Genomic DNA, 28000 nt, shown 5'->3' with positions numbered 1-28000 from the left:
TAGCATTATCCTGCACCAGTGCAGTGCTTGGCAGCACTGATCCTGACCCCCCCCATCTGCACACACAGAGTGTAGGAGAACTCATAGCAGGGGGGATTCAGTTAATTTGAGAAGGAATAACATATCAGTTCTCCCATTTTCCAGAAGACATTGCATCCATATATGAACACTACTGACTTCTGAACTGTCTTTAACTCCATAAGGTTCTGAAAATGAATCACGCACCATTAAGATTTGTTATTTTCATGCTCCAAAACTTTCAAGATTAGGGAAAACTTGGCTTACAAAATTAAGCATGAATTATTTCCCTGGCCTTTTAGGTTCTACCACAAAATGATGTCAATCACCTTTATAGGTAAAATCTTCCCAAATGTCATTTAATGTGTCTCAGGTGCTGAGATGCTGAGCCAATGGGCAGACTTCACCAGCAGTCAAATTCATAGACTAATAGTGAATGGAGGGCCTGGGGTTGTAGCTCAGTGGTAGAGTGCTTGTCTAACATGTGAGGCACTGGGTTTGATTCTCAGCACTGCGTACAAATAAATAAAATAAAGGTCCATCAAAAACTAAAAAAAAAAAATTTAAAAATTAGGCAAAAGCTTAAAAAAATAGTAGTGAATAGAATCTCAGGGTTGAGAAAGACCTTAGAGGCAACTGGTCCAACTGGTCCAACTTCCTTTTTTTTGAGAGAGAGAGAGAGAGAGAGAGAGAGAGAGAGAGAGAGAGAGTGAGTTAGTTAGTTTTAATATTTATTTTTTAGGGGGCTGGGGATGTGGCTCAAGCGGTAGCGCGCTCACCTGGCGTGCGTGCGGCCTGGGTTCTATCCTCAGCACCACATACAAACAAAGATGTTGTGTCTGCCGAGAACTAAAAAATAAATATTAAAAAAATTCTCTCTCTCTCTCTCTCTCAATCTCTCTCCCACTCTCTCTTTATAAAAAAAAAATTAAAAAAAAATATTTATTTTTTAGTTATCGGCGGACACAACATCTTTTTTTTTTTTTTTTTGTATGTGGTGCTGAGGATCGAACCCTGGCCGCACGGCCAGACGAGCGCACTACCGCTTGAGCCACATCCCCAGCCCAACTGGTCCAACTTCTTAATAACTGCATGTTGGACTCCTAGCTGTTTAATCAAACGTACCCCAGTCTTATGTAACTCATACTGAAATTCCACCCCTACAAGTTCTCAGATCTAACTGGAATTCTACCTCATTCACAGAGCCTCAATGCAGCTCTGTACCCAATTCCCTTTAGTCTCTCTTGGTATTACTGTGTTCTTTTTAAATAGCTGTCATCTGTCCACTCAATAAATAGTTGCTGAGTATCTCTGCCAGGAGCCAGATGCTGTGTTAAGCCTTGGCTCATTCCACCTGTAAATCTGAAAACCAAGACTCCCTCCCTCTCTTTGAGCTTTCCAAAAATTTTTAACACAAAGTTTCACCATCACTAAATTCATGTTTGTTGAATGTGACCCTGTCTATATATCTCTGGTTTTAAAAATTTTCCTTTAGTAAATATTGTTCTGATAGCAGTTGTATGGCCATGGAAGTAGTGGAGAGTAGACTGGAGATTGTTCATTTTATAATTGAAGGGTCTGACAGCTCTAATTAGGATTTTGAAGTTTTCTTCTCTGTGTTAATTGTCTTTAGGAGAGCCACATATTCCAGGCACTGTGACTCATATATTTAGTGAAACACTCGATGAATATTGAAACTGAAGAGAGACAATTCTTATTCTATAGCATAAAATAAAAGAGCCATTTCCCCTTTCAATTTTAGAGCTACTTATAACAGAAGGTACTCCTGTTGATGATGCTGATACAGAAAACCAACTAGAGGAGACAAAGGTGGAAGAGCCAGCAGATGCCACCCTTTTGGACAACATGCTTTCCTTGTTATATTCATTCTTGCTTTATTTCACTAAGATGGTAAGTTTGACATAATTTCTTCAATTAGAATGTTGATTATTTATTAGTTTTTAAGTGGTTTCTGGTCATGAAGTGAAGAACTTAAAATGTCTTTATGAAAATGACTCCTGACCCTTTGAGTAGATAGCTCCTAAAACAAAAGCCATAGCGGTGTGGCTTAATGGCTACTTAGTTTAGCATATGAGGAAGATTTGCTGTCTACCAAGGCTGGACATTTGTACACCTGTAAAAACTTAGTTCTTCCCCTCAGAACCTTTCATTCTGGCAGGGAGATAATAGCATTCACTTGAAACACAGTAAGATAATGGCAGAAAGAGAGGTATTTATTTGATGGTAGAACATTATTGCCCATAAATGCATTTATTATGGTTGGAATGGTGATCAATAAGGTCAGAAAGTACTTGAGATGTGTTTGAAGCACAGGCAAAGGGCAAACAGGAGTGTGTCATGTGGTTTGTTGTTGATTAGACAGGCTGGGGTGGAGGATGGTGGGGGAAGCTGGCAGTCAGAAGAAATGTGTTCAGAGAAATGGAAACATGAAGAAAAGCATATTTGGGGAGGCCAGGAGAATGTGAATAGTTGGTGTTGTATAAAGTGTGAAGTTGGAGGGGGATGGTCTGTTGGAGAGGCCAGCAAATCTTAAAGGAAGTCATGAGCCAAAGAAGCATTAGACCATTAATAGTGGGGATCCTTAGAAAGTTTTAAGAATGAAAGGAATTAGGTTAGATCTGTTTCTTAGAAAGAGTCACTTAAGGCTGAACTTTCTAAAGAAAATCATGATCCAAACAAGACATTTAATCTGTCTAGAAGCTTATCTAAGCATTTTAGGACTTACCTCCCCCTCATGGTATTTGTTGATATTGGACTTTTAGAGTTTAATTATAGGAATGAGAAAGCTTTTAGAGATTGGAGGATAAGATGGTCCTAGGGCCATTGTGACAGTAATCCTTCTCAACTGAAGTTGTTTCCTGTAGGTTGTGTTATTTCAAGACTTGTGTAAGAAAAATGATGTTGTTATTTTCCTTGTAAAATGTATAGATTTTGAAGCCAGGTAGATCTGGTTTCAAATCCCAAGGTTATCATTTAGAAGTTTGGGCAAATAACTAAACTTTTGAATATCAGATTCCCCATCTGAAAAATGTAGATAATGCTTACTCCAATCATAATAATTAAATGATTTGACAAGGTAAAGTGTCTGGTGAGGTGTCTGGCATTTTGTAGGGTTTTACCCCCATGTACCCCCTAATTCTCATGTAGGCAGTCAGAGGTGGTATAAAGACAATGAATACCTGGGGAGGAAAGACCACCAGGGTGGAAAAGATGTGATGGGGAGAAATGAATCATTTTTCAGTTGGCTCCATGTTTGTTCATGGTGGTGGCAGCCACCTGGGTAAGGAGTATGTACAAGCCAGGCAGTTAGAATAATGATATTTCCAGTGATTAAAGCCCAGTCTTCCACAGTCATAATTTGATTATCAGAATGAATCAACATCACTTGGAAAGTTTACAGCCTCACGATATGGGAAGGATTTCTTTATTCATTTTTTAGATATGCACAGAGCCCTCCTCTAGGTCTAGGTCGGGCTACACGAATGTGGTGCAGGTATGGTCAGTGATTTTGCGGTGATAGGTAAGACATTGACGTGAGTGGCAAAGAAGAGGCACAATGTTACGAGACTGATTTGAAAGGATCCTTCAAAACGGCATTTTGATGGCCCAGTATGTACAGGACATTGTGCGAGGACTAAAAGAGTCTAACAGGTGTAAGGCATGATTGTGATTTTTGAAAGCCTTAAGAAAAGGACTTAACAAATATATGCAAAAATTATGAACAAGTCAATGTAAAATCTTTTTTTTTTTTTTTTACACATGAAACATCAACTTATTTATTAATTTACATTTAAGTGCTAATTTTCTCAACATTTAAAAATTAAAGCATTATAATTATACATAGTAGTTGGGTTTAACCTGACACAATCATATGTGCATGGAATTTGATTTGTGTTCATGTTCCCCCTTTTTTCCCTCTTCTCCCCCATACCCCTTTTTCTACTCTACTCACCTTCTGTTCCCTCATCTATTTATTTATTTATTTATTATTATTTTTTATTCAAAACATTACAAAGATTTCAGAATCACATCGGTTACACATCCACATTTTTACATAATACCATAATAGTAACTGTTGTATTCTGCTACCTTTCCTATCCTCTACTATCCCCCCTCCCCTCCCCTCCCATCTTCTCTCTCTAATGTAAAATCTTAAACAAGTAGTATGATATCTGATAGGACTGGAGAGTAATAGGCTCTGATGTGTTTGGGAGATGTGCACCAATCAGATTCATTGATCAATGGAATCTTATTAGAATCATAGTGTTAGAAGAAACCTTGGAAGGCTGTTAGTCTAGTTTCTCACTCATTGCTGTAATTTTTTTTTTAAACATTTTATTGGGGGTTAACTGATAAGGAGACAGGAGGCATGCTCAAATCCATCTCCCATTGGCCATTTTTTTTTTAAAGAGAGAGAGAGAGAGAATTTTGAATATTTATTTTTAGTTTTCGGCGGACACAACATCTTTGTATGTGGTACTGAGGATCGAACCCGGGCTGCACGCATGCCAGTCGAGTGCGCTACCGCTTGAGCCACATCCCCAGCCCCATCATTGCTGTAATTTTCTTTACTGTGGCCCTGACGAGTAGTTATGAGGCCTGTACACCAGTATTTCCTTGCTTGAGTCACTCTCTTACAAGGCTATATGTTCTTCTGTTGTCTAGTTCATCCTTGTATTGACTCCAAATTTTCCTCCACATGATTTCCTCTATAAAATTGAATTCTTTTCTACATAGAAATCCTTTAAATATTTGAAGTTATATCTTAATTTAAAAATTATTTTTAGTATTTTTATCATGGAAACTTTCAAATAAGAGTAGAGATAATAATAGGGGACTATAGGTAACCATAACATACTGTACATTTCAGAATACTAGAAGAAAAGATTGTGAAAGTTTTACCATAAATGATGTTTGAGGAGTTAGATATATTTAACCTGATTTAAACGTTACATAGTGTATACATGCATCAAAATGTCATGTTACCTACTTCAATAAATATAATGTTTATTTCTATGTACTAATTAAAAAATAAATTTAATTAGAAAAGCTTTAAAGAAAAGCATAGAGAATAGTATAATGAACCCACGGGCCATCACCCAACTTAACAGTAATTCCTTGATAGCCAATATCAGTGAGTTTTTTTTTTTAATTTGTTCTAATTGGTTATACATGATAGCAGAATGCATTTCGATTCATTGTACATAAATGGAACAAAACTTTTCCTAGTTGTACACAACACGTGTAGTAGTCCTACATGTACCTCTGGTAATGAGGTTCATCTCATTCCACCATCTTCCCTATCATTATGCCCTCTCTCCTGTCCTAACTCCCCTTTGCCCAATCAAAGTTCCTCCATTCTTTCCATGCCCCTTGCCACCCACCTCACCCCCATTATGGGTCAGCATCCACTTTCAGAGAGAACATACAGCTTTTGGTTTTGGGGATTGGCTTACTTCCCTTAGCCTGATATTCCCATTCACCCGCAGATGCCATAATTTTTTTCTCTTTTGATGCTATAAGTAACATTCCTTTTGTATATGTACCACAGTTTCTTTATCCATTCATCTGTTGAAGGGTTGTTTCCACAAAACTATGGAATGCTTCACAAATGTGGGTGTCATCCTTGCTCAGGGACCATGCTAATTTTTTCTGTATTGTCCCAATTATAGTATATGTGCTGCCAAAACAATCACACTCTGAGTTTTACCCATGTAAAAACTACCATAATCAAGATATAGAACAGTTTTTTCACTAGAAAAGGGGTTTCCTTGGCATCCTTCCCAGTGAGTTCCTTCACCAACTGTTCCAGGTAACCACTGATAACTTTTTTTTTAAAACTATAGATTCATTTTTCCTACAGTACTATTTCATAAATATGCCCCTATAAGTGGACTCATATCTAGGAGTGCAATTGCCTCCTACGTTTAATGTATGTTTTTATCTTATGTGATACTGTCAAGCCATGCTAAAAAATGACCACAATCATTTTATACTTCCACCAGCAATTTAGGAGACTTCCACTTGACTTCATCTTCACTAGCACTTGGGCCATTCTAGTGGGTATGTCTTTGTGAGTTTATTTTCTGATAATTAATGATATTGAGTGAACTTTTTTTTTCAGATAGGGTCTCACTAACTTGCTTAGGCTCTTGATAAGTTGCCAGCCTCAAACTTGGGATCCTCCTACCTCAACCTTCTGAGTTGCTGGGATTACAGACATGTGCCATCATGCCTGGATCAAATACTTCTTCATGAGCTTGTTGGCCATGCTGTTTTTGTATGTCAACTCTCTCTGGCTAGCTGGAATCCAGACTTCTCCCAGCTCAGTGCCAACTGTGGGATTGGTTAGCTTATAGTTGTTCTTGGCCCTCGCAGGTACTGCTTAGAATGTAGCCCCAAACTGAAGACCACCTCCATGCAGATTTCTGGAACTCTTTTTCTGTGGCTCCCATCTTTCTGGTAGTTTTCTCTACATGTTTTTGGCTGCTTAATCTCCTGGAACTCTGGTCTCTTTCTCCTCAGTGAGACTGTTAATCCCCATTTGGGTCCCCCTTCCCAAACTGAGGTCTAGAGGGTGCCTCAAGGTAGAATGCTCACCTATTTGTTCTCCTGCTCTTAGGGGTGACAGTTGCATGTCCCTTGTGGCTTTCTATCTGAAAAATAGCTCTTTAAAAATATATTTTGACTGGGCATGGTGGCACATGCCTTAATATCCTAGTGGCTCGGGAGGCTGAGAGAGGATCACGAGTTCAAAGCCAGCCTTAGCAAAAGTGAGGTTCTAAGTAACTCAGTGAGACCCTGTCTCTAAATAAAATACAAAATGGGGCTGAGACTGGGGATGTGGCTCAGTGATCAAGTGCTCTTGAGTTCAATCCCTGGTACCAAAAAAAAAAAAACATATATATATATTCCAACTTTCTGGTTGCTTTCAGTGGGAGAACAAGTCTCATATAAGTTACTATCTATTGATTTCTCCTTTTGTTGTAACTTTTTGCAATAATTGAAAAAAAATATGTTTGTGGGACTTCTAGGATATATTGTAGTTTTGGTGAATAAATGATAATCCCCCTGGTACAACAATTTAACCTGTTTTCTCTATTGCCTTTTTTTTTTTTTTTTTGTTAGTTCTGGGGATTGAACCTCGGGCTTTATGCATTCTAGGCAAGTGCTGAGCTAACAACCTCAGCCTCTCTCTGTTGCTTTATATTTCTTGGAAATTGGTAGTCAGGTTTAGGTTCAATTCTGTTTCTTATGAAAACTTAATAGGAAATATTGCATTGACATATGCATGTCCTCTCCTTTGATGTTGACTACTAGTCAACAGTGACGTTGGTGAGATTTGCTAATATATTATAGGTTGCAAAATAGCAATGGTCTGAGTTGCTGGGATTTTTCTTTCTTCATTTAAAGGCTGGGATGCCTACACAAATAAAAATTTGATTATTCTTTTTTTTGGGGGGGGGGTACTGGGGATTAAACTCAGGGGCACTTGGCTAGTGAGCCATATCCCCAGCCCTATTTTGTATTTTATTTATATACAGTGTTTCACTGAGTTGCTTAGCAATTCCCTTTTGCTGAGGCTGACTTTGAACTTGCTATCCTCCCTCCTCAGCCTCCCTGGCTACTGGGATTACAAGTGTGTGCCACGGCACCTGGCTATGATTGATTATTCTTTACACAGATATTTGGTTTGTATAGTTAAGGCAGGAGATAAATGTTTGTTTCCCTTTCTTCATTTAAACACTTTTCAGAATAGTAAGGTATTCTTCTAGCTTATCAAATGATACCCAAAGGGGCTTGAAATCTTTTTATTATTTCATTGTTTTTATTTGTTGCCATAAAATTAATTAGTTCTTTCATATATTTAAGTTTTTGTCTTAAATGAATTTTTTAAATTATAAAAACCAGGTTATCTAAGAGAAAATAATGATCCAGAGGGATTCTAGCCAGGTGTTAGACAATGTGATGATATAGGGCCTGTTAAAAACTGGAAATGTATGCTCAATTTAAAGTATTTAGATTCAGGCGGGGTTGTGGTTCAGTGGTAGAGCGCTTGCCTAGCATGCATGAGGCACAGGGTTAGGGTTAGGGTTAGGGTTAGGGTTAGGGTCAAGGTTAGGGTTAAGGTTAGGGGTTCGATCCTTAGCACCATATAAAAACAAAATAATGTGTCCACCTGAAACTAAAGATACATAAATAAAATTTTTAAAAAAGTATTTAGATTCATTATACTTGAAAACACTGCAAGTGAACAAAAAATATGAGACTGCCAGTATCCTTTCTCTTGAAGAAACTATTGGAAAATATTGAGGAGGTGGATTTCTGACGAGGAGGTTGGTTTAGAATTGCCATGATTCTTTGTGACTGTTTTGTTATAAATTTAAGGTATCCCATTTCTTCTAATTTGTCTGTTTCAGCTGTTTACTACATTGCCTGATGAGTATCAACCTGGGGCTGATTTTTATGGACTACCATGGGAGCCTGTAGTTTTCACTGTTTTCTTTGGATTGGTATCCTTTGTCATTTTCTTTTGGAGAACTGTTCTTGTTGTGAGTAAATTAACTTACTTATACCTTAGCACATAAGCACAAGGATTATTTTATATAGTCACTGCACCCCCCACTTTTTTTCCTTTTCAGTTGCTAAAACACAAATTAGTGGTTTAAGTCAAACTAACCTTATAAAATAATTTAGTGTTGGTGCAGTTGGTAGAACTGGTAATTCTTACAGCCATCCTGACCAGTAGTTTCATACATATCAGAAGTCTTAAAAGTGGGATAAAAGATGGGATAAGTTAGATAAATATCCTTTTATGTAGCATATATGTCTAGTAATCTATATTAAAGAAATAACTATGCTTTGAAGATTTTGGTAATGTTTTTCAGTGGAACAGTGTATTAGATTGAAGACTTAGCACAACATAATTCATTTAGGGGTTATTGTATGTTTGCTTAATGGAATAGTAGGCAGATTTATCTATTTCAAAGCTTTGAGGTACAGAAAATGCTCACAATTAAATGTGAAGTGGAAAAAAAAGCAGAAACTAAGATTTAAATGTTGATGAACTGTATGTTAATATAAACACATATAAACAGGGGGAAATGCTACAAAGAAATACAGTAAAATGAGAAAAAGGAGATGAGATAATTTTTCCAGTCTTTTATATATATTTTTCCCAGATTTTATGATTTGATCATATGTTCAGAAAATACCTTTTTATTTGGAAGTATAGATTATGTGTTGTCCAAAAATCCATTAAATGTTTTGTTCATTAAGTCTTTTTTTTCTGAGCAGAATTAGTCTATCTCTGTGTATGTGTGTACACATTTGTATAAGCGTATATATATATATAAGCTTATACATACTTATGTTTGTACTGTAGGTCATTCTGTTTCATAGTTATTTAACATAATTGGAAGAAAATTATTTTAGGTAAATGGACTTTGCATATGAAAAGCCTAACAGTTAAAGAGGCCAAAAGCATTGGATATAAATCTTTTCAAATCTGAGTATTCTTTTTCTGATTTCTTAATTATTTGTTAAGATAAGTTTCCTCTCCTTGTACAATTGAGTGTAAAATCTCTTAAAAAGTATTCCCTTCTTAAATAGAAGAATCATTTGCCTGGATTCCTGTGAGGAATTTTCACAGTTCAATCTCATTGAACTTTTTCTCAGCTAAAAGAAAAAAGGAAATAGAAGGATAAAGAGAAGGGAAAAACATGAAAACACTTTATATTTCTCTCTTGTTTCTCATTTCAAGAACCCCGGGACCTGTTTCTCTTTTCACTAGGTTATGTGGGATCTGGTTCCTTGTTGTTGCTCCTCAGTTTCAGCATTTGACTTTGGAGCTTTAGTCTCTTCCTTAGATGACTGCTTTTATGACACTTCCCATTTTCCTCTGTTGTCATTTTGAGTAAAAGGTTAGCAACGCTATGACATTAAAGAAATGCCATTTCTTTCTGTGTTGGAGTTTTCTGAATGCAATTTCCTATTACGAAGATCCCATGGATGATCCATGGACACATCTGAGTATCCCATCACCATTTATAACATTTGAAAGGACAAGTATATGCTAAATTACAAAGAAATTTAGTGATGTTTTTAAAAAATTTCTGCTTAGGTTTTATTATCAGGCAGTTTATTGCTGTCTTTAGGAAATGATTGTTTTTGTCCTTTCCAGAATATGTTAATTGTCATTTCTCTTGTTGCTTGTGCATTTTCTTCTAGCAGTCTTCCCTTTCAGATTTCTTGATATATATTTAGTGGTTTGTAGAAATAAGATGATGTAGCCTCTTAGTTTCTAAATTCAGCCAATAGCCAAATTTAAATTGGAGTTCTAAGATGTTTTCTGGTGAGTGAAAGTGGCATATCTTAGTACAAAGATTATGCCTTTCATATTGTTTCCTCAGATTCCTTTTGAATAGTCATTGTTTCTAGACTTTATCCTGGTTATTTAGAATTCTCAAGTAAATGATTTTGAGTACACACACACACACACACATACACACACATCTTTACTGTGAAATAAGGTACATATCTTAGTGTTTTTATGTCAGAGCCTATTTATGAAATATCACTACCAATTAAATTTAAAATGCTTGTTAACCTTTACTTATTTTTAATCCTATAAATTTATTATCCTGAACCAGAATGTTATTAAATTCTCACTTGGTTATGATTCTGACTGTTGTTTTAGGAATGCTGTTTCTATTGAGCAGATGTTTGACATCAAATTTAATCTTTTTTCTCACTTCTAGGTAAAAGATAGAGTATATCAAGGTAAATTTTTAGGTTTCTTAAACTTGTATTGTATTGGTGTTTGATGTGTGTTTAATGTATGTTAGAAGTAGATACAGTGACTTTTAATGTCTATTACTTTTTTACCTCCTGAAAATTTTACTATTCCTAGGTTGCTAGCATGGATAATAGAGTAGATGATGATGGTTCCAACTCTGAGATAGGAGATAAAGAGGAGGAACAAATTGTGGATAGGGAGATGATAAGTTTTAATTTGGGGCAGATTAACTTTGAATATTGATGTAATGCAGATGTATTACATTTGAAGAGTATTTCTATGCTAATGATTTAATCATGCATTAAGTAATTGAGTAGATAATTTAAAGAATGGTAATGTGAATCAGTATGCTTTCATTTCTGTTTTTCTTTGCAAAGAATTAAATGATTCCATTTTCTGAAAAGAAAGTGTTTTGAGAAGGGAGGAATATCAAGCTACAACACTTTACTGTATTTCCCATCTGTGAAATAAGCTTAAATTGAAATATCATTTTGGATGGGAGGGGTACCTGGGATTGAACTCTGGGGCACTCTACTGAGCCACATCCCCAACCCCCTATATTTAGAGACCAAGTCTCACTTAGTAGCTTAGTGTCTCGCTATTGCTGAGGCTGGCTTTGAACTTGGGATCCTTGTAGCTCAGCCTCCTGAGCCACTGGGATTACAGGTGTGCACCACCGCGCCCAGCAAAATATCATTGTTCTTATATTTTTCTTAAATTTTAATAATTTTATACTCTTATTGCTAATAAGCATAGATTGCTTTTTAAAAGCATAATAGTTATGCTAAGAAGTATTTCCTCATAGTACCATATAACATGTCTTTGCTTTTAGTAGATTGAGTAATTGAATTTCATTTAGTGATTGTAATAATCTTGTGTATTTCCCCCTTTTAGTCACTGAACAGCAAATTTCCCAAAAGATAATCAAGTTCATGAAAGAAAATGAAGAACTGATACACAAATTTTCAAAGTATGAAGAGAAGGTATAATTATTTTTTTGTTTCTTTCTCCCTTGGTTCTAGCTTGAATCATTTCTACCTGTTTTAATTTAAAAATTGTATTTTAAAATTTTTGTTTCATTATTTCCTACAAATCATCCAAATTCTAAGCAGTCATATGTATTAAGTACTGCTTTCTTCTGGAAAGGGTCACTTGTCTGGAAGTAACTTGTATAATAGCACTATAATTTGTGTATCTTAATTCTGAATGCTTTATTTACATAGATGAAGGAATCAAAGAAACAGGTTCAAGAAACCATGAAACAAAATATGATTCTTTCTGATGAAGCAACTAAATATAAGGTAAAAATCCCTTCTTTGGGGGGAATTACATTCTAAACTCAAAAGTAAATGTAATGAGTGAGTAATCTTGACACCTTTTTCCCCAGGATAAAATAAAGCTTCTTGAAAAAGCTAAAGAATTTCTGGATGAGAGAACTAAAACTCTTCATGTTATGTTAGAATCTGAAAGAGAACAGAAAGCTAAGAATCACGACTGGGTAAGAGTTTTGCTGCTAAGTGTTCCTGTAATTTGGCTTTTGAAATATTTTGTAAAATTGGTTAAGTTGAACTTAGTCTAGCTGTTAACTAAAGTAAGATTAGGAGTCAAGGAAGTTGAACCCACTTCTGTGCCCATTTTGTGGAACTTTTAAGTACTGATACAACAAATTATTTTTATGGGCCTAGGAAATATTTTTATTCTCAACCTTGGATAATTTTCATATTGCTTTGCTCTGCCCTTGGAAACATGCATATCAACTAAAAAACTATTGTCCAATTGAACAGTATTTGTTTACTTTTTACTTGAAAGAGTAATGAATTAATCAATTTTCTGTACTTAAAAAAATTTTACTTACATATTTCATTTTCAATTTCTATAAGTTTCTGTAATTACATAAAAGTTGCAAAAGATAGTAGAGAGTGTGTTCTGAAATATCCTACCCCCAAGTAAGCTTGATCACCTAGCTGAGGTAGTATTTATCAGATTTCTCCACTGTAAAAATTCTTTCCAATCCTTTTCATATTATATTCTTTGGAAGTTACCATGCACAGCCCACAGTTAAAGTATGAAGAGTTACGAGCTCAGGATGCAGCTCATGGTAGAGCACTTGCCTAGCATGCATGAGGCCCAGGATTCAATCCCAGGCATTGCAAACAAAGATTGCAGAGTTATGTCCACTTCCTTAAGGAGCAAATATCTTTATAAATTTTGGGGAATTCTTCTGTATGTGAGATTAGTCTATTCTCCCTTAAATTTTATCATTTTTTACTTCAAATGAGAAAAATTTAAAAATGATCTTGGGAAATTGTTTTCTCTATCACTAGAAAAAAAATTACTAATTTGAACTGGTTTATTTGAAACAGTAATTAATTAATTTTCTGTGCTTTAAAACATTTTATTATTGCATTATGATTTTCTATACTTTGACCTTTTTTTTCTGGTTATCTCATAAACAGTAAGGTTGTGGATGCCATGAAATATTTATGACTTCATTTTCCCTCATCTCTTTCAGTTCTTGATTTTTTGCTTAGTCCAAAGCTGGATCCCCTGCATTTACCTGAAATGTAATGGGATGGCTTCACAAATACTTTATTGTGTTTATCTTTTTTAGTATATATATATGTGTGTACACACACACACACACACACACATATCAGTATTTCTACTGAAATCCTAATGCATATTTTGTGTTCTGTTTTCACCTGGCAGATAATGGAAAATAAGAAATCTATAGAGAAGCTTGAAGATGTCATTTCAGTGAATACTTCTGAACTTTCAGAGGTAAAGCTGCCAACTCTTGCTAACGGGATATTAATACCCGTTAATATAAATTTTTGTTGCGGACCAAAAATTTGAAGTGTGCTAAAATGTGCAAAAAATGAGAACTATATGATGTCTGGTTTGGGAACGTATAACTTTGTTTTCTTTGGAATTAATTCACTAACTGTAGTGTTTTGCATTAGCTTCAAATTGTCCTTAATGAAGCTAAGCTTCATGAAGAGAAGGTGAAGTTGGAATGCTGTCAGCTTCAGAAAGAAAATACCATGCTTACGAAAATGAAAGAGCAGGTAAAGAAAATTTGATGTCATACATAATGTAAACTAGAGAAGTGAATATCATTATCTTGTATCTTTCTTGGATCTGTTTCTGAGGTAAGAAATATTCATGTAGGACCTTTTCTAGATATGCAAAGTTTAAACATGCTCCCGAAATTGAGTGCATATATACGTTCTCCATCTGTTTTGGATTTTTGGATTATTGCTTTTCTTATCAAATGTCAATCAGTTATTAACTTGCATAGCCTCAAAGAAACTTTTTAAACCAGAAAATTAAGTATTTTATGATCCTCTTTTGAGTAGTTACTGATTCACCGGTCAAGAGAAGATTACATGATAAGGAGTCTAAATTTAGGAGACAGTCATATGTGCCCAGCCATTCCTGCTGGAGGTAAATTATTTGAATTGGCAGCAATTTTCTGGGGAATGCAATAAACAGGGTCAACTTCCTGAGAGCTCTGATGTTCTTACTGCAGCTGTGAGAGTTGGGGCCACTCGGCCCTCTTCCTTAACCAAGGTCTCAACCCCCTCGATTGAGGCAGGCCACCGAGGAGTATGGTTCTCTATTTCTTTTTCTAAGTCTTGTAGTCCTGATGTATCCAGTGCAGAGACCCCTCCCTAACCCACAGGAATTCATGTGTTTTGACTTTTCAGTTGCAGCAGGAAGTCAAAGACTGGTGTACATCACACGCTGAGCTCAGTGAACACATCAAATCATTTGAGAAGACCCAGAAAGATTTACTTGTAGATCTTAATCACAAAGATGATACTATTAATGTAAGTTTATTCTCCAAATACATGTTTCATCTCATGAATTCTCCTGAAATCTTCTTAATTAAAATCGAGAGTCTTCCAACCTTTTGCTTCTTTTCTAGGCTTTGACTAATTATATCATACAGTTGAATCGGTTACAATGTGAATCTAAATCTGAGGATCAAAATAGAGTAGATGAGTCAGATGAATTAACCAACGGAGAGGTAGCAGGTAAGATCAATCTCAGGGAGGTTGAATCCTTTTTTTGCTTTCCTGTAGTATTTATACAGATGCCACTTTTCAGCTGGCTGATTTTCTTCTTAAGCTTCAGGGTTGTAGACACATATCACTGGATCTATAGATATGTCTGTTGCATTGGCAGAGGTGGGTTGCTGGGGTATAATGTAGCAATAGGCATGTGAAGAACACTGACTTTTTCTATCCCATTGAAAACTAGTAAGTACACTGCAGCTACAATAGTCACATCCTATACAATACTTAGAGTATTGAACATTGTACAGTAAGAGAAATTTATTTCTTAACTTATGCAGATGATAGTTGATTTTGAATACTCATCATCTCTATGGCTCTGTGGTTTTAAGGTCCGCAGTCAGTCTTAAGAGTCCGGAGGTAGTTGGAACCATAAACTAAGGCTGTGAGAACAGAGGCTAGAGACTATCAGAAAGCTAGAGAGAGGGAGTGTAACAGTGTTTACTGATGAGGAAAATATTTCCAGATGTTTTCTCCCAAGTTGGATATTGCTTACATAGCAAGTATTTCAAACCACACCTGGTAGTAGATTCAGGGAGAAAATAGAGGATTGAATCTTTCTAAATAAGACACTTACTTGCCCAGGTGAAGATAGATCTGAGAAAGAAGAAAAGCTTTTATCTTACAAGAATAGCATAGATAACATTTTAGTTGTGCAAACTAGAAATTCACCTTTTTTTTTGTTTTGTTTTTAAGACAGACACAGTACTTTTATTTATTTTTATGCTGAGGATCAAACTTAGTGCCTCACACATGCTAGGTGAGCACTCTACCACTGAGCCACAACCCCAGCCTGAAATTCACCTCTCTCTCTTTTTTTTTTTTTAAATCTAAGCTTGCAATTCTCTTAAAAGTCATTAGTCTAATCAGTTTGGTTATTTAATTGATTTTTTTTTCTTCTGGTGTTTGAACACAATCATTATTTAGTTTGGGGAAGTTAGGAGAATATAGAGTTAAAAGTAAGGAAAGAAAAAGCTAAAGTCTTTTGTTTTTTAGGTGATCAGAATAAGAAGATCAAAGATCAAATTAAGCAGATGATGGATGTCTCTCGGGTATACTTCTTTGTAAGAGTCCCATAGTGCCTGTGAATTCTTCCTGTGCCTCACTTTTAAGAATACCTCTCTTTTCTGCAATTTTTAGACACAAACTACAATATCAGTAGTTGAAGAGGATCTAAAACTTTTACAACTTAAGCTAAGAGCCTCGATGTCCACAAAATGTAATCTAGAAGGTGGGTTCTTCTTGAGAAGAAATTGCCATGTTGGAAACACTTAAAATTTTATTGGAAAGATAAAGAATGGCTTCTGGCTTTCATGCTTCTTACTTTTCTTGCCACTACTCCCTCAAACAAGTTCTTAAGTCCTTGTACACATATAGAGATAAGCTTTTTTATCCTTTACAGACCAAATAAAGAAATTAGAAAGTGACTGCAATTCACTACAGTCTTCTAAAGTTGGACTGGAAGAGGAATGCAAAACTCTAAGGCAGAAAGTGGAGATTTTAAATGAACGCTACCAGAAAAATGAGATGGCACTACAAAAGTAAGATTTTCATTGTTTGTTATTGTTATCACTGTGTGAACTAATAGATAATTTTATCTTTTCTTAAGATTATTTACAATTTCTTCTAGTTGTAATAAGTAGAGATTTGTCTTTTTTCCTTTGTGTTTTGTTTCCTATAAGTTGCATTTTTCTTTCCATCGTCATCGTTATAGTTGGAACCATAAACTAAGGCTGTGAAGACATCGTAATCAATTGTCAAATTCATATGAAGGCAGGAAGTGGTAAAATGGTATTAACAGTCACTGATGTGGAAATACCTCTCAAAGTTCTAGACCCTTTCTATGATCCCCCTATTTATTTTAATTACCTTTCATTGTGATCAGTTATGTAATTCTAATGTTTTGAACTTGTATCTCTAACTCTGGACCTTAAAAAATACTGAGTGATTTGGAATGACATGTTTTAGTAGAATAAAAACTTCAAAAAGGAATAATATTTACTTATTGATGGTACAAGTTTTGGACTTGAATATCTCAGATGTTCACACAAAATGGAACTGTGGCAAGGACCTTAGGAGTTATGATTACAGAAGTACTTGTTTGGAGTATATATTTATATATTAATCTTCTTAGTGTGGAGCTAGTTATTTTTTGAAAGTTCATTTGAAGTTTTTAATCCACAAAAAACTTGAATTCTCTAAAAATAGGTTGTGTCAGATATTATTTGTTTGCACCTAATTTTACTCTTCGGTATATATATATATATATATATATATATATATATATATATATATATATATATATATATATATCTTGTAAAGCAAAGACAGAACTTCTTACAGACCTAACTATTTTTAGGTACTTTGACTTCTGTTGCCTAATTAATGCATTAAATATTGAAACCTTTCCATTAACTTTTCTAAAATTCTGTGATCTCCAATTGACCTTTTTAGAATCTCAAATTTTTGTTCAGGACAGTTCTAAATTCCTGGCCTGTTTCAAAGAAACATTTCTCATTTTATCACTTTTTTAAAAAAGAACACTTGTTTTCTCTGTCCCTACTAGTAATCTGAATGACCTAAATGGCAATTAATTTTCTTTGTAATGCAATTAAATTGTAGCACTATTTTTCTCAACTCCTCCAAAATTCATTCAGTCATCATCTGTGGTTTGTACTCTTTTTACTCATCCCCAGGTACTATGTTAGTTCATGCCTCTGTCATCTTTTCTATTTCTAACCTAGATCATCTGTCTTCATTCTCCATTTTTTATATTTGTATATAACTTATTTCAAATTCTTAGTAGTTTTCTCTATAGCCGCTTGAGTGGACTTTCTAAAATATAAGTCTGTCCATGTCAATATGTGCCTGTGGTTTATGAAGAATTTGCTTTCTATTTGATGACCTGTTCTTTTTTTCTTCCTTGTATCTTTTTAATAGTTTAAATATGTTTAATTATTTTCCTCATCCCCTGTATAAGCTTGATGTAATCATAAATTATAATGGAATTATATTTATATAATTATAATTTTATTCATCTTCTCATAATTTAAAGGCCATGGTATATATTCTGGATTTAATAAAAACCTGACACAGATTAATAGGTTTATTATTTTTTATGGGCTTTAAGTAGCTCCTGAATCAGATAACTGTTGTGGCATTATATGTTAGTACTTCATATACTGTGAACTCCACAAGACATTCATTCAATTTATACACATATTTAAAGTTTCTATAGTTCTGCATTCTACACTGTTGGTTTCTTATTTGAAATTATTTTCATTCTATTTGAACATTGTCCTTTAATGATAGATTTGATTAGTGTATCAAAGGTAGTACAAGGATAAACAGAGAATAGTATTTTATCCACTAAATATTGCTACCTTTATAATCTGTATTAGATTGACATGAACTTCATGATTAGAGTTAAAACCAGTTTCCATTTTTAAAGGATCTTTCTTTTGGCTACTGAATTTTGACTGTTACTTAGTTTTAGCAATTTAAAAATATCCAATTAATTACCATCTGTTTTAAATTTTTTCTTTAAGGAGTCCATTATCATTGTTGTTTGGTCTTATCCCTCCCCTAGTTTCTGTAGTCCTTTCTCTGTTTTTTTAACAGTTGTATTGGGAAGTGCCTAGGTGTAGTTTTCCCCACCCCACCCACTTTTCCTCTTGCAGTTATGTTGCTTAGGACCATTAAACACTTCTTGAATTTTCGAGTCTTTTTCTAAATGATGATTTTACCTCATTCTCTCTTCTGATTATAATAATGCATATTAGAATTTGATTTCCCCTGCCTCCTACATTCTGGATTTACTTCTTCTGGATATTTTCTTCTGACCTGTCTTAAAAGCGCTAGGATTTATTTTACTTCCCAAATCTGCTGCTAAAATCATTCATTGAGTTTAGGATTTTAAAAAATTCAGGGTTTAAAATATTATTTTAGTTGTAGATGGACACAATATTTTATTTTTTATAGGATTTTTTAAGAGAGAGAGAAAGATAATTTTAATATTTGTTTTTTAGTTTTTGGCAGACACAACATCTTTGTTTGCATGGGGTGCTGAGGATTGAACCTGGGCCGCACGCATGCCAGGCGAGCATGCTATCGCTTGAGCCACATCCCCAGCCCGACAAATATTTTATTTATTTTATGTGGTGTTGAGGACTGATCCCAGTGCCCCACACATGTGGGGCCTGTGCTTCACCACTGAGCCACAACCCCAGTCCTATTTCGGTACTACAGCTCAAACCCAGGACCTTGAGCCATGTGCTCTACTATTGAGCTACCGCCCCAGACTCCTTGCTCTTTCTCATAAGGGACTAGGGTCTTACTGCTTTCCAAGCTATCCTTAATCTCATAATTCTGCCTCTGCCTCCTGAGTATCTTCGACTGTAGGTAGGTCACCACACCCAACTATTTCTTGGTTTTATAGTTTCTAATCCTTTGACAAAATTCATCATCTTTTTTTTTTCCTCTTTTGTGGTGCTGGGGTTTGAACCCAGAGCCTTGTGCATGCAAGGCAGCACTCTACCAACTAAACTATATTCCCAGCCCTGAAATTCATAATCTTGACTTTACTTTTTTGACTATATAAAGCACAGTGATTTTAAAACATGTGCGGATAACCCCATTAGCTGGTTTCCTTTTCTGTGTGATTTTTTTCTCACAGAATTTTGTCTTATGGAGTGCCTGGTCAGTTTTGATTGGCCAACATTGTTGTGATAATTATAGATGAAATTTGAGGACTAAGACGAAGTTATCTTCTTATAGAAAAGTGTTGAGGTTACTTGAGTAAGATTGTCACTTTAAACTTAGTCAGCAATTAAGATAATTCAAAAATGACTTGTCTTTTCAATGTTTCAGTATTGTTCCTTTTGGATTTTTTGCCTGTTCATCACTTAAGTGTGCAGTACTTTCTAATCTACACTCAAAGACTAGGGCTTTTATTAAGGGTCCCTTTATTGGTAGCCTCTTTTTTCCTCTAAGCCCAGGAATTTAATGAAGGCTTGGTTTAGACTCATATCTTTGTGTTATCTTTAATAGGAGAAAAGTACCTTAAAGTGCCAGCCTTACTTGTAATTCTGAGATTCCTTTTTCTAATGGATCTTGGCCACATACATATATCTTCACTGACTTTTTAGCTTGGATCCCTTCAAACACAATTTTATATTCTTATAAAGATGTTTTGATTGTTCTTAGTGCTCTCAGACTAACTCTTTGATAATTGGAAACAAAATTCTCTCTGTCCTTCAAGATTCAGTTTTCTCCATATTCCTTCTTAAGCCACTGGGAAAAATTATTATATTCATTTAGGCATCATTTATACCTGAAACAGTGAGCTCTTTTATTCTTTAGCATCTTACAAGGTAACTAGTATATTATAGCCACTCATAAAATACTTGCTGAAGAATTAAATGAGAAGCTATATAAGAATATATAATCCCCTTTTTCTATTTGGTATCAGTAATCCTTTTTTACTGTAATTCTTCTGATTTATGGAAAATTAAGTTTCAAGTTAATTATCTTTTGAATTGGAACTATGGCTAAAGTAGTACAAGGATAGCAGAAAATAGTATTTTTTAAATCATTAAATGTGGCTACCTTTGTGTCAGTAGATGAACATCTTGAGTTTCATGATCAGAGTTAAAACTTGTCAGTAGATAATACTCTGATAGTGGGTCAGTTTGGCTTCTTTTTCTGGTTGATAGACATTATCAAAACTCAGATTTGTCTTTTTACTTAATTTACAATTCTTTTAAAATAGATATCTAAAGTGTGAAAAATGTTCTGTGGTTAATTGCATAGCTAAAAGACATATTCTAGAAGATTTTTTCTTTGACTAAATATATCCTTATTATGGTACCAGTCTTGGATTGAGAAAAGAGTTCCTCCATGACAAAGATATACTTAGTGTCCTACCCATGGCAGAAACGAGAAAAGAATTATCCCCTGCTTTATCCTAATATGTTTAATTATGTTAGGTTGATCAGTCCTGATCTTCCACATTGAAGTAAAGTGAGTTTTTATTATCTTACACACAGGAGACTTGCCCTTGGGGCACATGTTGTTTTCACATTTATTTTATTTACTGGTAAGTAGAGAATTAAGAGGAGAAGTTAGAAAATGTAAGTGATTTGCCAGAGTTTGATTTATGAAATTGCAGGTTTGAATTCCTATTTTATGTGCCTAAGCATTTTATAGAATTGTGGGAAGTGATATTCACAAAGAGAAACTTTTGATTTGATAACTGGCTTTATTTTAGGAAACTGAGTCAAGAAGAATGTGAGAGACTAGAAAAAGAGCAGCAGCTGTCAGCTGCAGATGAAAAGGTGGTTTCCGCTGTACAGGAAGTTAAAAATTACAAGTGAGTTCAGTTTCTAAAGGAGGGTGTCAATGTCTAATGAATTAGTGTTAGCTTTCTTTTTAATCATTTTTTTTACATTATGTAGATAGAAGAAAATAGCATGGAAGTATAAATAACGAGAGGATATGAACACATTCAATTCACACAGGAGAAAAAATAAATTTCAACTTAACAAATGAAAAATGTTAACAAAAATTTACTTGTACCCAATGGGCAAGACCATAGGGAACTTGGTCAACGCAAACAGTTCTGGGGGTTTTGTATGTTGTAGTAATTCTTTAAGAAATCAGTTTGCTGTGTGTTATATCAAGAACCACAAAAGTGTGGCATTTGATAGACCTTGGAAATCTTATATGGATATAATTTGAAAAAAAGAAAAAAAGTTTTAAGGAGGAAGATATTTCTAGCAGAATTACTTGAGAACACACTGATGAACAGTTAAGGAAATTATAATTTATCAATTCAGAATCTCTAGCAATTAAATGATAAAGAAGTTATTAGTATTAGGTTTTCATTTTATTTATTTATTTTTGGTGCTTTACTACTAAGCTACATCCTTAGACCTTTTTTTTTACATTGAGACAGGGTCTCAGTTGCATAGGTTCCCACTTAATTGCTGAGACTGACCTCGAACTTGTGATCCTCCTGCCTCAGCTTCCCAATCATTGGGATTACTGGCATGTGGCATTGCACCTGGCCTGTAGTATTAGTTTTGATCACACTGGATTCATATAACTATAGAAATGTTTTTCTTATGTATGATAAAAGTCTTTAAAAGTATAGCTGATGGAATAAAGGGAAAATGGTCAGAATGTTTCAAATTTTATTCAATTGTTGTAATACTTAGGCGGAGAATTGAAGAGATGGAAGAAGAATTACAGAAAACCGAGCGCTCATTTAAAAACCAGGTAGTAATTAATACTGTCCTGTAGTTGCAGAATTCTTTGATATCTAATACAGACAATTATAGGCTATTATAATGAATCCCTAAAAACATTTTTTAATGTGTTGTCTTTTTCAGATTGCTATGCATGAGAAGAAAGCTCATGATAATTGGGTAAGATTTTTTTTCCCCTTTTCTTTATTTTTTGCATAGCCTACCGCAACTGAATTTGAATATTTTCTCTTTAATAGCTCAAAGCTCGTTCTGCAGAAAGAGCTATAGCTGAAGAGAAAAGGGAAGCTGCTAATTTGAGACAGAAGTATGTGATTTTTGATATCTTACTGTATGTTTTATAGTGTTTTAAGGTTATGCTAGATATTATCTATGATTGCTGTTTCATAATTCAGCCCATTCTTTCTCAATATTCAAGACTACTGGAAATGACCCAAAAGATGGCAATGCGGCAAGATGAACCTGTCATTGTAAAACCAGGGCCGGGGAGACCAAATTTACAAAATCCTCCTCGGAGAGGTAGGGGGCACTTTGTAAAAGGAGCTATTTTATTTCTTGGTGCAGAATGTATGTAAATTACTTTATATTTCTGTGTGTAATGGTTATGAAATAATCTGAATGATTTGCTAAAGCGGGAGGTGTGGGGGTTGGTGTCAGGGAGAAGGCTGCCTTAAAGTAGTAACACGGCATTGTTGTCTTTAGGTCCACTGAGCCATAATGGCTCTTTTGGTCCATCCCCCGTGAGTGGTGGAGAATGTTCCCCTCCACTGACAGCAGAGCCAGCTGGGAGTCCTCCTTCTGCTACTCTTAATCAAAGAGATATGCCTAGAAATGGATTTGGTGAGCATTCACATGTTGCTTTATAGTAAACTGCTTCAAGGTTTTGGGTTTTTTTCCCTTTTGAATATTCTAATGAAAACATAGAATTTGGGCCTGTACAATATATAGAAGATAATTTCTTACTTTATCTTTGTGAATGTTTTCTGTAAAATCTGTTCTAGAATAGAAAACATTTATTTTTTTTCCTGGAGGTCCCTGTATTTTTTTTTTTTTTTAAATTTTACACTGTGAAGTGTAAACCTTTATCTTTAAATTAAATCTCTATGGTGTTCCTTTCCCAAATATTATAAAAGTAGCCTTAAACTTTATGTAGCATACATATTTCCAATATGAAATACTGAGTCTTATTTCCAATTCTAAATAGGACTGTAGTCTTGGTAAGATTGGAAGTCAGGTTATACAGACTAAAGAAAAGCCAACCTACACATACTTCAAGTCTGTAGCTTAAAGTTTAGGACCAGTACGTGTTAATTTGCTGTTCTATCAACCCAAGGCAGTTCTTTATTTTACTTAAATCTCTTCATAAATTGTGATTTACGTATTGGGCAACCCATTTTTTTTTTTAAATATTTTTCATTGTAGATGGTGTGGTGCTGAGAATCAAACCCAGTGCCTCACACATCCTTGGCAAACACTCTACAATTGAGCTACGACCCCAACCCCTGGGCAACCCATTTTTAATGTTGCTTTCTAGTTATTGTTGAACCCTGACATGTCCACCAGTGATTAATTTCTTCTGAAAAATACATACAAGGGCTCTGATATTTCTTTCCCAAGGGTCAATGGATGGACCTTTACCTCGTACTCAGTGGTCTTCTGAGGCATCTGGGAATCCCGTTGCCTCTGGTAAAGAGACCAAGAAATTTCAAAGAATCTGTAATTGTGGATGCAGGATTTTTATTCTTTTCATGTTAGAATAAGTCTTAATCCATTCTTTGATCTCTAACAGACCCAGGATGTGGTCCAGCTCACATGAACAGCAGCTCCAGAAGTTCTTCTCCAGCTAAGGTGACGGATGAGGGCAAGGTAAGTTCTGTAGTTACTGTGAATCACGTGGTCGTGCAGGAACATGTTGCTTTCCTACAGTACTTGCTCTTTGCTTTATCTTTCTTTGTGTTCTATTTGTACTATCCCATTTGTTTTTTAAAAAGCAAACTGTTCCCCAAGAACCTGAGACCCGCTCAGTTTCTACCATTACTTCTTTGACTGAGCATCCAGTTGGAGTAAGTACTTAGAGGTTGAGAACTGAATTGGGTTTTATTCTGTGCATTTCTGGGAAGGATATTCAGAGCATGACACTTATCTTGTTTGCTTTAAACTGCATGCAATATTGAGCCTCCTTTTTTCCTTAACTTGGAAATGTGGCTTAAGTGTGTACAACTATAATGAACTACAGAATGTGAAAAGTTATCACTCTAACTTTATATGGTGTTTTGTGTTGAATGTTCTAAGACAAAGTAAATTCATTATCAATTGTATAATTCATCATTTTTATTTTTGTTTGGAAGAATGCTATTTAAGAATTCCTCCATTTGTGCAAACCCTATTTTGAGTGATTTGAATTAGATTGGTATCAGATTTTCTGAAAGTGAAATACTGTTTCAGTGCAACAATGATAATCTGAAATGACCTCTTGAGCCAGTCCCAAGCAATGGTCTCATTTGTTCACATAAGTGCATTCTCTTGTAACTGTGTTGCTATTATATCTGGTAGGTCTTCTGCAGCTCTATAATAAAATAAACTTTTAATTGTTTAGTTTCAAACCCACTACTCATAGGAAATGATAAATCAATATCTCAAATGGTGTACAGTAAATGAAAGTAAATATTAAAGCCTTGTCTTCCTAATTTGTGTATATAGCATTGTGTTGGAAAATACTTCTCAAGTTCCAGTGTATACATATTCCAGGAATATACATCTCTGGAGCAATCTAAGGGCAGCTTAGATAAGACCCCCAAACCCCTTTGTAGTAGAAGATTTAAAAGAGAGCAAAGACCCGTTGTTAGAGAGGAGTAGAGGCGGGAAAAGCATGGCTTGGAGGCAAACCTAGGATTGAGATCCTTTAATATGCAGTGTGGCCTTCAACAAATTATGATAATCCATTTGCTTTTGTTCCCTCTTATTTAAAACAAGACAGTCTACTTAAAGATCTCAGAGGTTGAATAATATATGAAAGACTTACTGAAGATACTCTGAATAGTAGCTATTATTACATGGGTAGAGAATGGATTTTTCATTTTATTCTGTTCTTAATATGGAAGTAATGAGCTATTGTGATGAAAGGGAAGTGATGGAGGGGGGACTCCCTTTGAAATAGGTTGTAGTGAATACAGCATGACATACTGGTCAGAAATCACCTCTGTTAATAACCTCTGCCAGTCCTCTTGCCTTTCCCTTTCCTGTGCAGATATAATCAGTAACAAACTGCTCCCTCTTGTGGAATCCTTCTAACTTCTGTAATCTGTCAGTGGGAATACACAGGAGGGGTGGGTAGAGTTTTTTTGCACTGATGGTCTTCTCTGGACAGGTGCCTGTTTTGGGTTTTAGCTTTTATCGGTGTTGGTACTTTGTCTTAATACATAGGAATTTTAAAACTTTTAACTGCTTTCAAATCTTAAATTGCAGGTTAATATGGCTATGAAAGGGCCCCCTCCTTTCTCAGGGGTACCCTTCATGGGCCCCCCTATGGGACCCCCGATGGGACGGCCTCCACCACCTCCCTTTTGGTATGGACCGCCATTTCAGCTTGGTGGGCCTTTTGGGCCTCGGCCAATTCCTCCACCATTTGGTATGATGATCTGAACAGTAGTGATTGACTTATAAATCACATTCATCTTTCATTTCTATTGCTTGCTAAAACAGTTGGTTGCTATCTCAGGTCTTAAAAATGAAAGGATACAGCTGAGTACATTTTAACTTTTCCTCTAGTTTTCTGGGACATATGGGACACTATATAATCTTATACTGAGATAGGCAATAGCTATCTCATAGACAAGGATAAGGGGCTATATAGAGAAAAGCCAGAAATATTACTTCTGCAGATGTTTGTTGAAAATGTGTTGATATGCACTGCAATAGATGGAAAGGTGGATGAGACACATGCCATAACTTAAAATTTTGTCACAGATATGAAAATCCTATAACATAAAGTTTGTAATCACCCATAATGGAAGCATAAGCAGTAGGTTATAGAATATAGAAAAGGAAAAGTCAAACCCTCCTTACCTTGAGAAAAGTCAGAGGGAAGTGTTAAAGAGGAAGATTTAACAGTGACCTAATAAATGTTGCTGATTTAATTAGGTGGCTGTGGAAGGCCTTTTCCAGGAGGGCATGCACCTTGATTCTGATGGCATGTGTAAAGTCCATGCTGAAATACTTCATGAATTTTTAATAGATACAGTAATAAATAGTGGGATTTCCTTTTATCAAAATTTCTTTGATGTAGTAAAGTTCTTATTTCATAGTCTATCATCTTGTCATGGTAATATAGTACTTCCAAATATAAATGGAGCTCTTGTGAGATAGAAATAATTCTGCAATTATATAGTAGGGAAAGAAAAAAGATAAGCCTGGAGCTAGGTAGAGCCATGTTTAAATCCTTAATATGTTGCTTCATGGCTGGTTGGCCAGGCTATAACCTAAATTTGTTCCATTTCAGTTTGCCTCATCTGGCAAGTCAGGATGTTCACCAGTTGATGTTCTAGGCTTGGGAGAAATTAAAGACTATATTAACATACTTGAAATCACCCAAGTTCAGAAATTTCTGGGTATTTACATAACTTCCTTTTTATTTTCCAGGTCCTGATATGCGTCCACCAATAGGCTTCAGAGAATATGCACCAGGTGTTCCACCTGGACAACGGGATTTGCTTTTTGACCCTCGTGATTTTTTTCCAGGACCTGCACCATTTAGACCTTTAGGCTCATTTGGCCCAAGAGAGTACTTCATTCCTGGTGCCCCATTACCACCTCCAACTCATGGTCCCCAAGACTATGGGCCACCACCTGCTGCAAAAGACTTAATGTCTTCAGGCTTTAAAGATGAACCTCCACCTACACCCGATTCTCAGAGTAGTGAGGGCTGTTCACAGGCCTTAAAACAGGGCCCATAAAATTAACCTCTGACACTTAGTCAGAAAGTGGACTATGAACTATTCATTGTGTTGAAGGATTATTGGCTTCAAAATATAAAAGTTTATTTTAAATGGTTTATGTTTTTAGAATGAAGCTGCCTTGGCGCAGTATACATTTGGAGCCAAAATATTTTCCCCCTAAATATCCCCCACTTAAACTAGAGTATCCTTACAACTTTAAAATGTGCAATAAGGAATACCTTTGTTTTAGTTAATGTAGCATGTACAATTGCTAAATGATTTAGAATGTCATAATTACGGACATTTCCTGTGGAAATGCTTTAAGAACATGTATTTCCATTATCCTATTTTTAGTGTATTCCAGATGATAACAGAGAAATGGTGTTTTATAAGCTTGATTTTTCTCTTTAAATATCTGTTCGCAGAGACTGTTACGCTAAAAATGTTTACTCAAAGATTATAAACTTCATTTTCCTTCTTGCTGAAGTTCTTTGTTGTAATAGTTCATAAAAAATTGTTTATGAATATTTCCTAAGTGTCTGTTGATTCATTGGATCGTCATGAGACTTTGTGCCATTGGGGAAGCATGTAAACTCACTCTCAGACCTGAAAATGGTGACTTAGTAGCATATTTCCTGTTGCTCACTGGAGTTGACCAAGGCTGGACCTTGGTCAACTGTGGACTTATACAGAGGAATTTCTTTTACTTGTGAGAAGTCTTGTGGCTCTATTTTTGTAGCACATTCATGTACTTTTTTCTAACCACTGTCCATGTGAGAATGGTTTTCTGAGAATGAGTTTACATTAGTAGCAAGAGTTGTTTGACCTGAAGTTCTACTGCTTTTGCCATTATTGCATTATAACAGTAAAATATAGGGTGGTATG

General features: G+C 35.2%; 1 protein-coding gene and 1 non-coding gene across 2 annotated transcripts; one reads left to right on the top strand and one right to left on the bottom strand.

Moving 5' to 3' along the window:
• Nucleotides 1-1869: 1869 nt before the first annotated feature.
• LOC143388869 (transport and Golgi organization protein 1 homolog) lies at nt 1870-27533 on the top strand. The gene is made up of 24 exons (XM_077108321.1): nt 1870-1929; nt 8460-8591; nt 10800-10821; nt 11732-11820; nt 12061-12138; nt 12225-12335; nt 13547-13618; nt 13801-13905; nt 14548-14670; nt 14769-14877; nt 15913-15968; nt 16057-16147; nt 16319-16457; nt 21185-21286; nt 22134-22194; nt 22308-22343; nt 22421-22488; nt 22600-22700; nt 22884-23021; nt 23799-23867; nt 23971-24047; nt 24173-24244; nt 25647-25809; nt 26820-27533. The coding sequence occupies exons 1-24, from the start codon at nt 1885-1887 to the stop codon at nt 27131-27133; spliced, it is 2373 nt and encodes a 790-aa protein (XP_076964436.1). The 5' UTR covers nt 1870-1884; the 3' UTR covers nt 27134-27533.
• Nucleotides 5629-5735, bottom strand: LOC143388981 (U6 spliceosomal RNA). Its single transcript, XR_013090090.1, has one exon. It is a non-coding gene; the product is annotated as a U6 spliceosomal RNA (small nuclear RNA).
• Nucleotides 27534-28000: the final 467 nt, after the last annotated feature.

The sequence above is a fragment of the Callospermophilus lateralis genome, unplaced genomic scaffold, assembly GCF_048772815.1.
Source record: "Callospermophilus lateralis isolate mCalLat2 unplaced genomic scaffold, mCalLat2.hap1 Scaffold_45, whole genome shotgun sequence".
Lineage (NCBI taxonomy): Eukaryota > Metazoa > Chordata > Mammalia > Rodentia > Sciuridae > Callospermophilus > Callospermophilus lateralis.
Note: the sequence above shows the minus strand (reverse complement) of the source record. Positions and strands in the feature narration are given on the sequence as shown.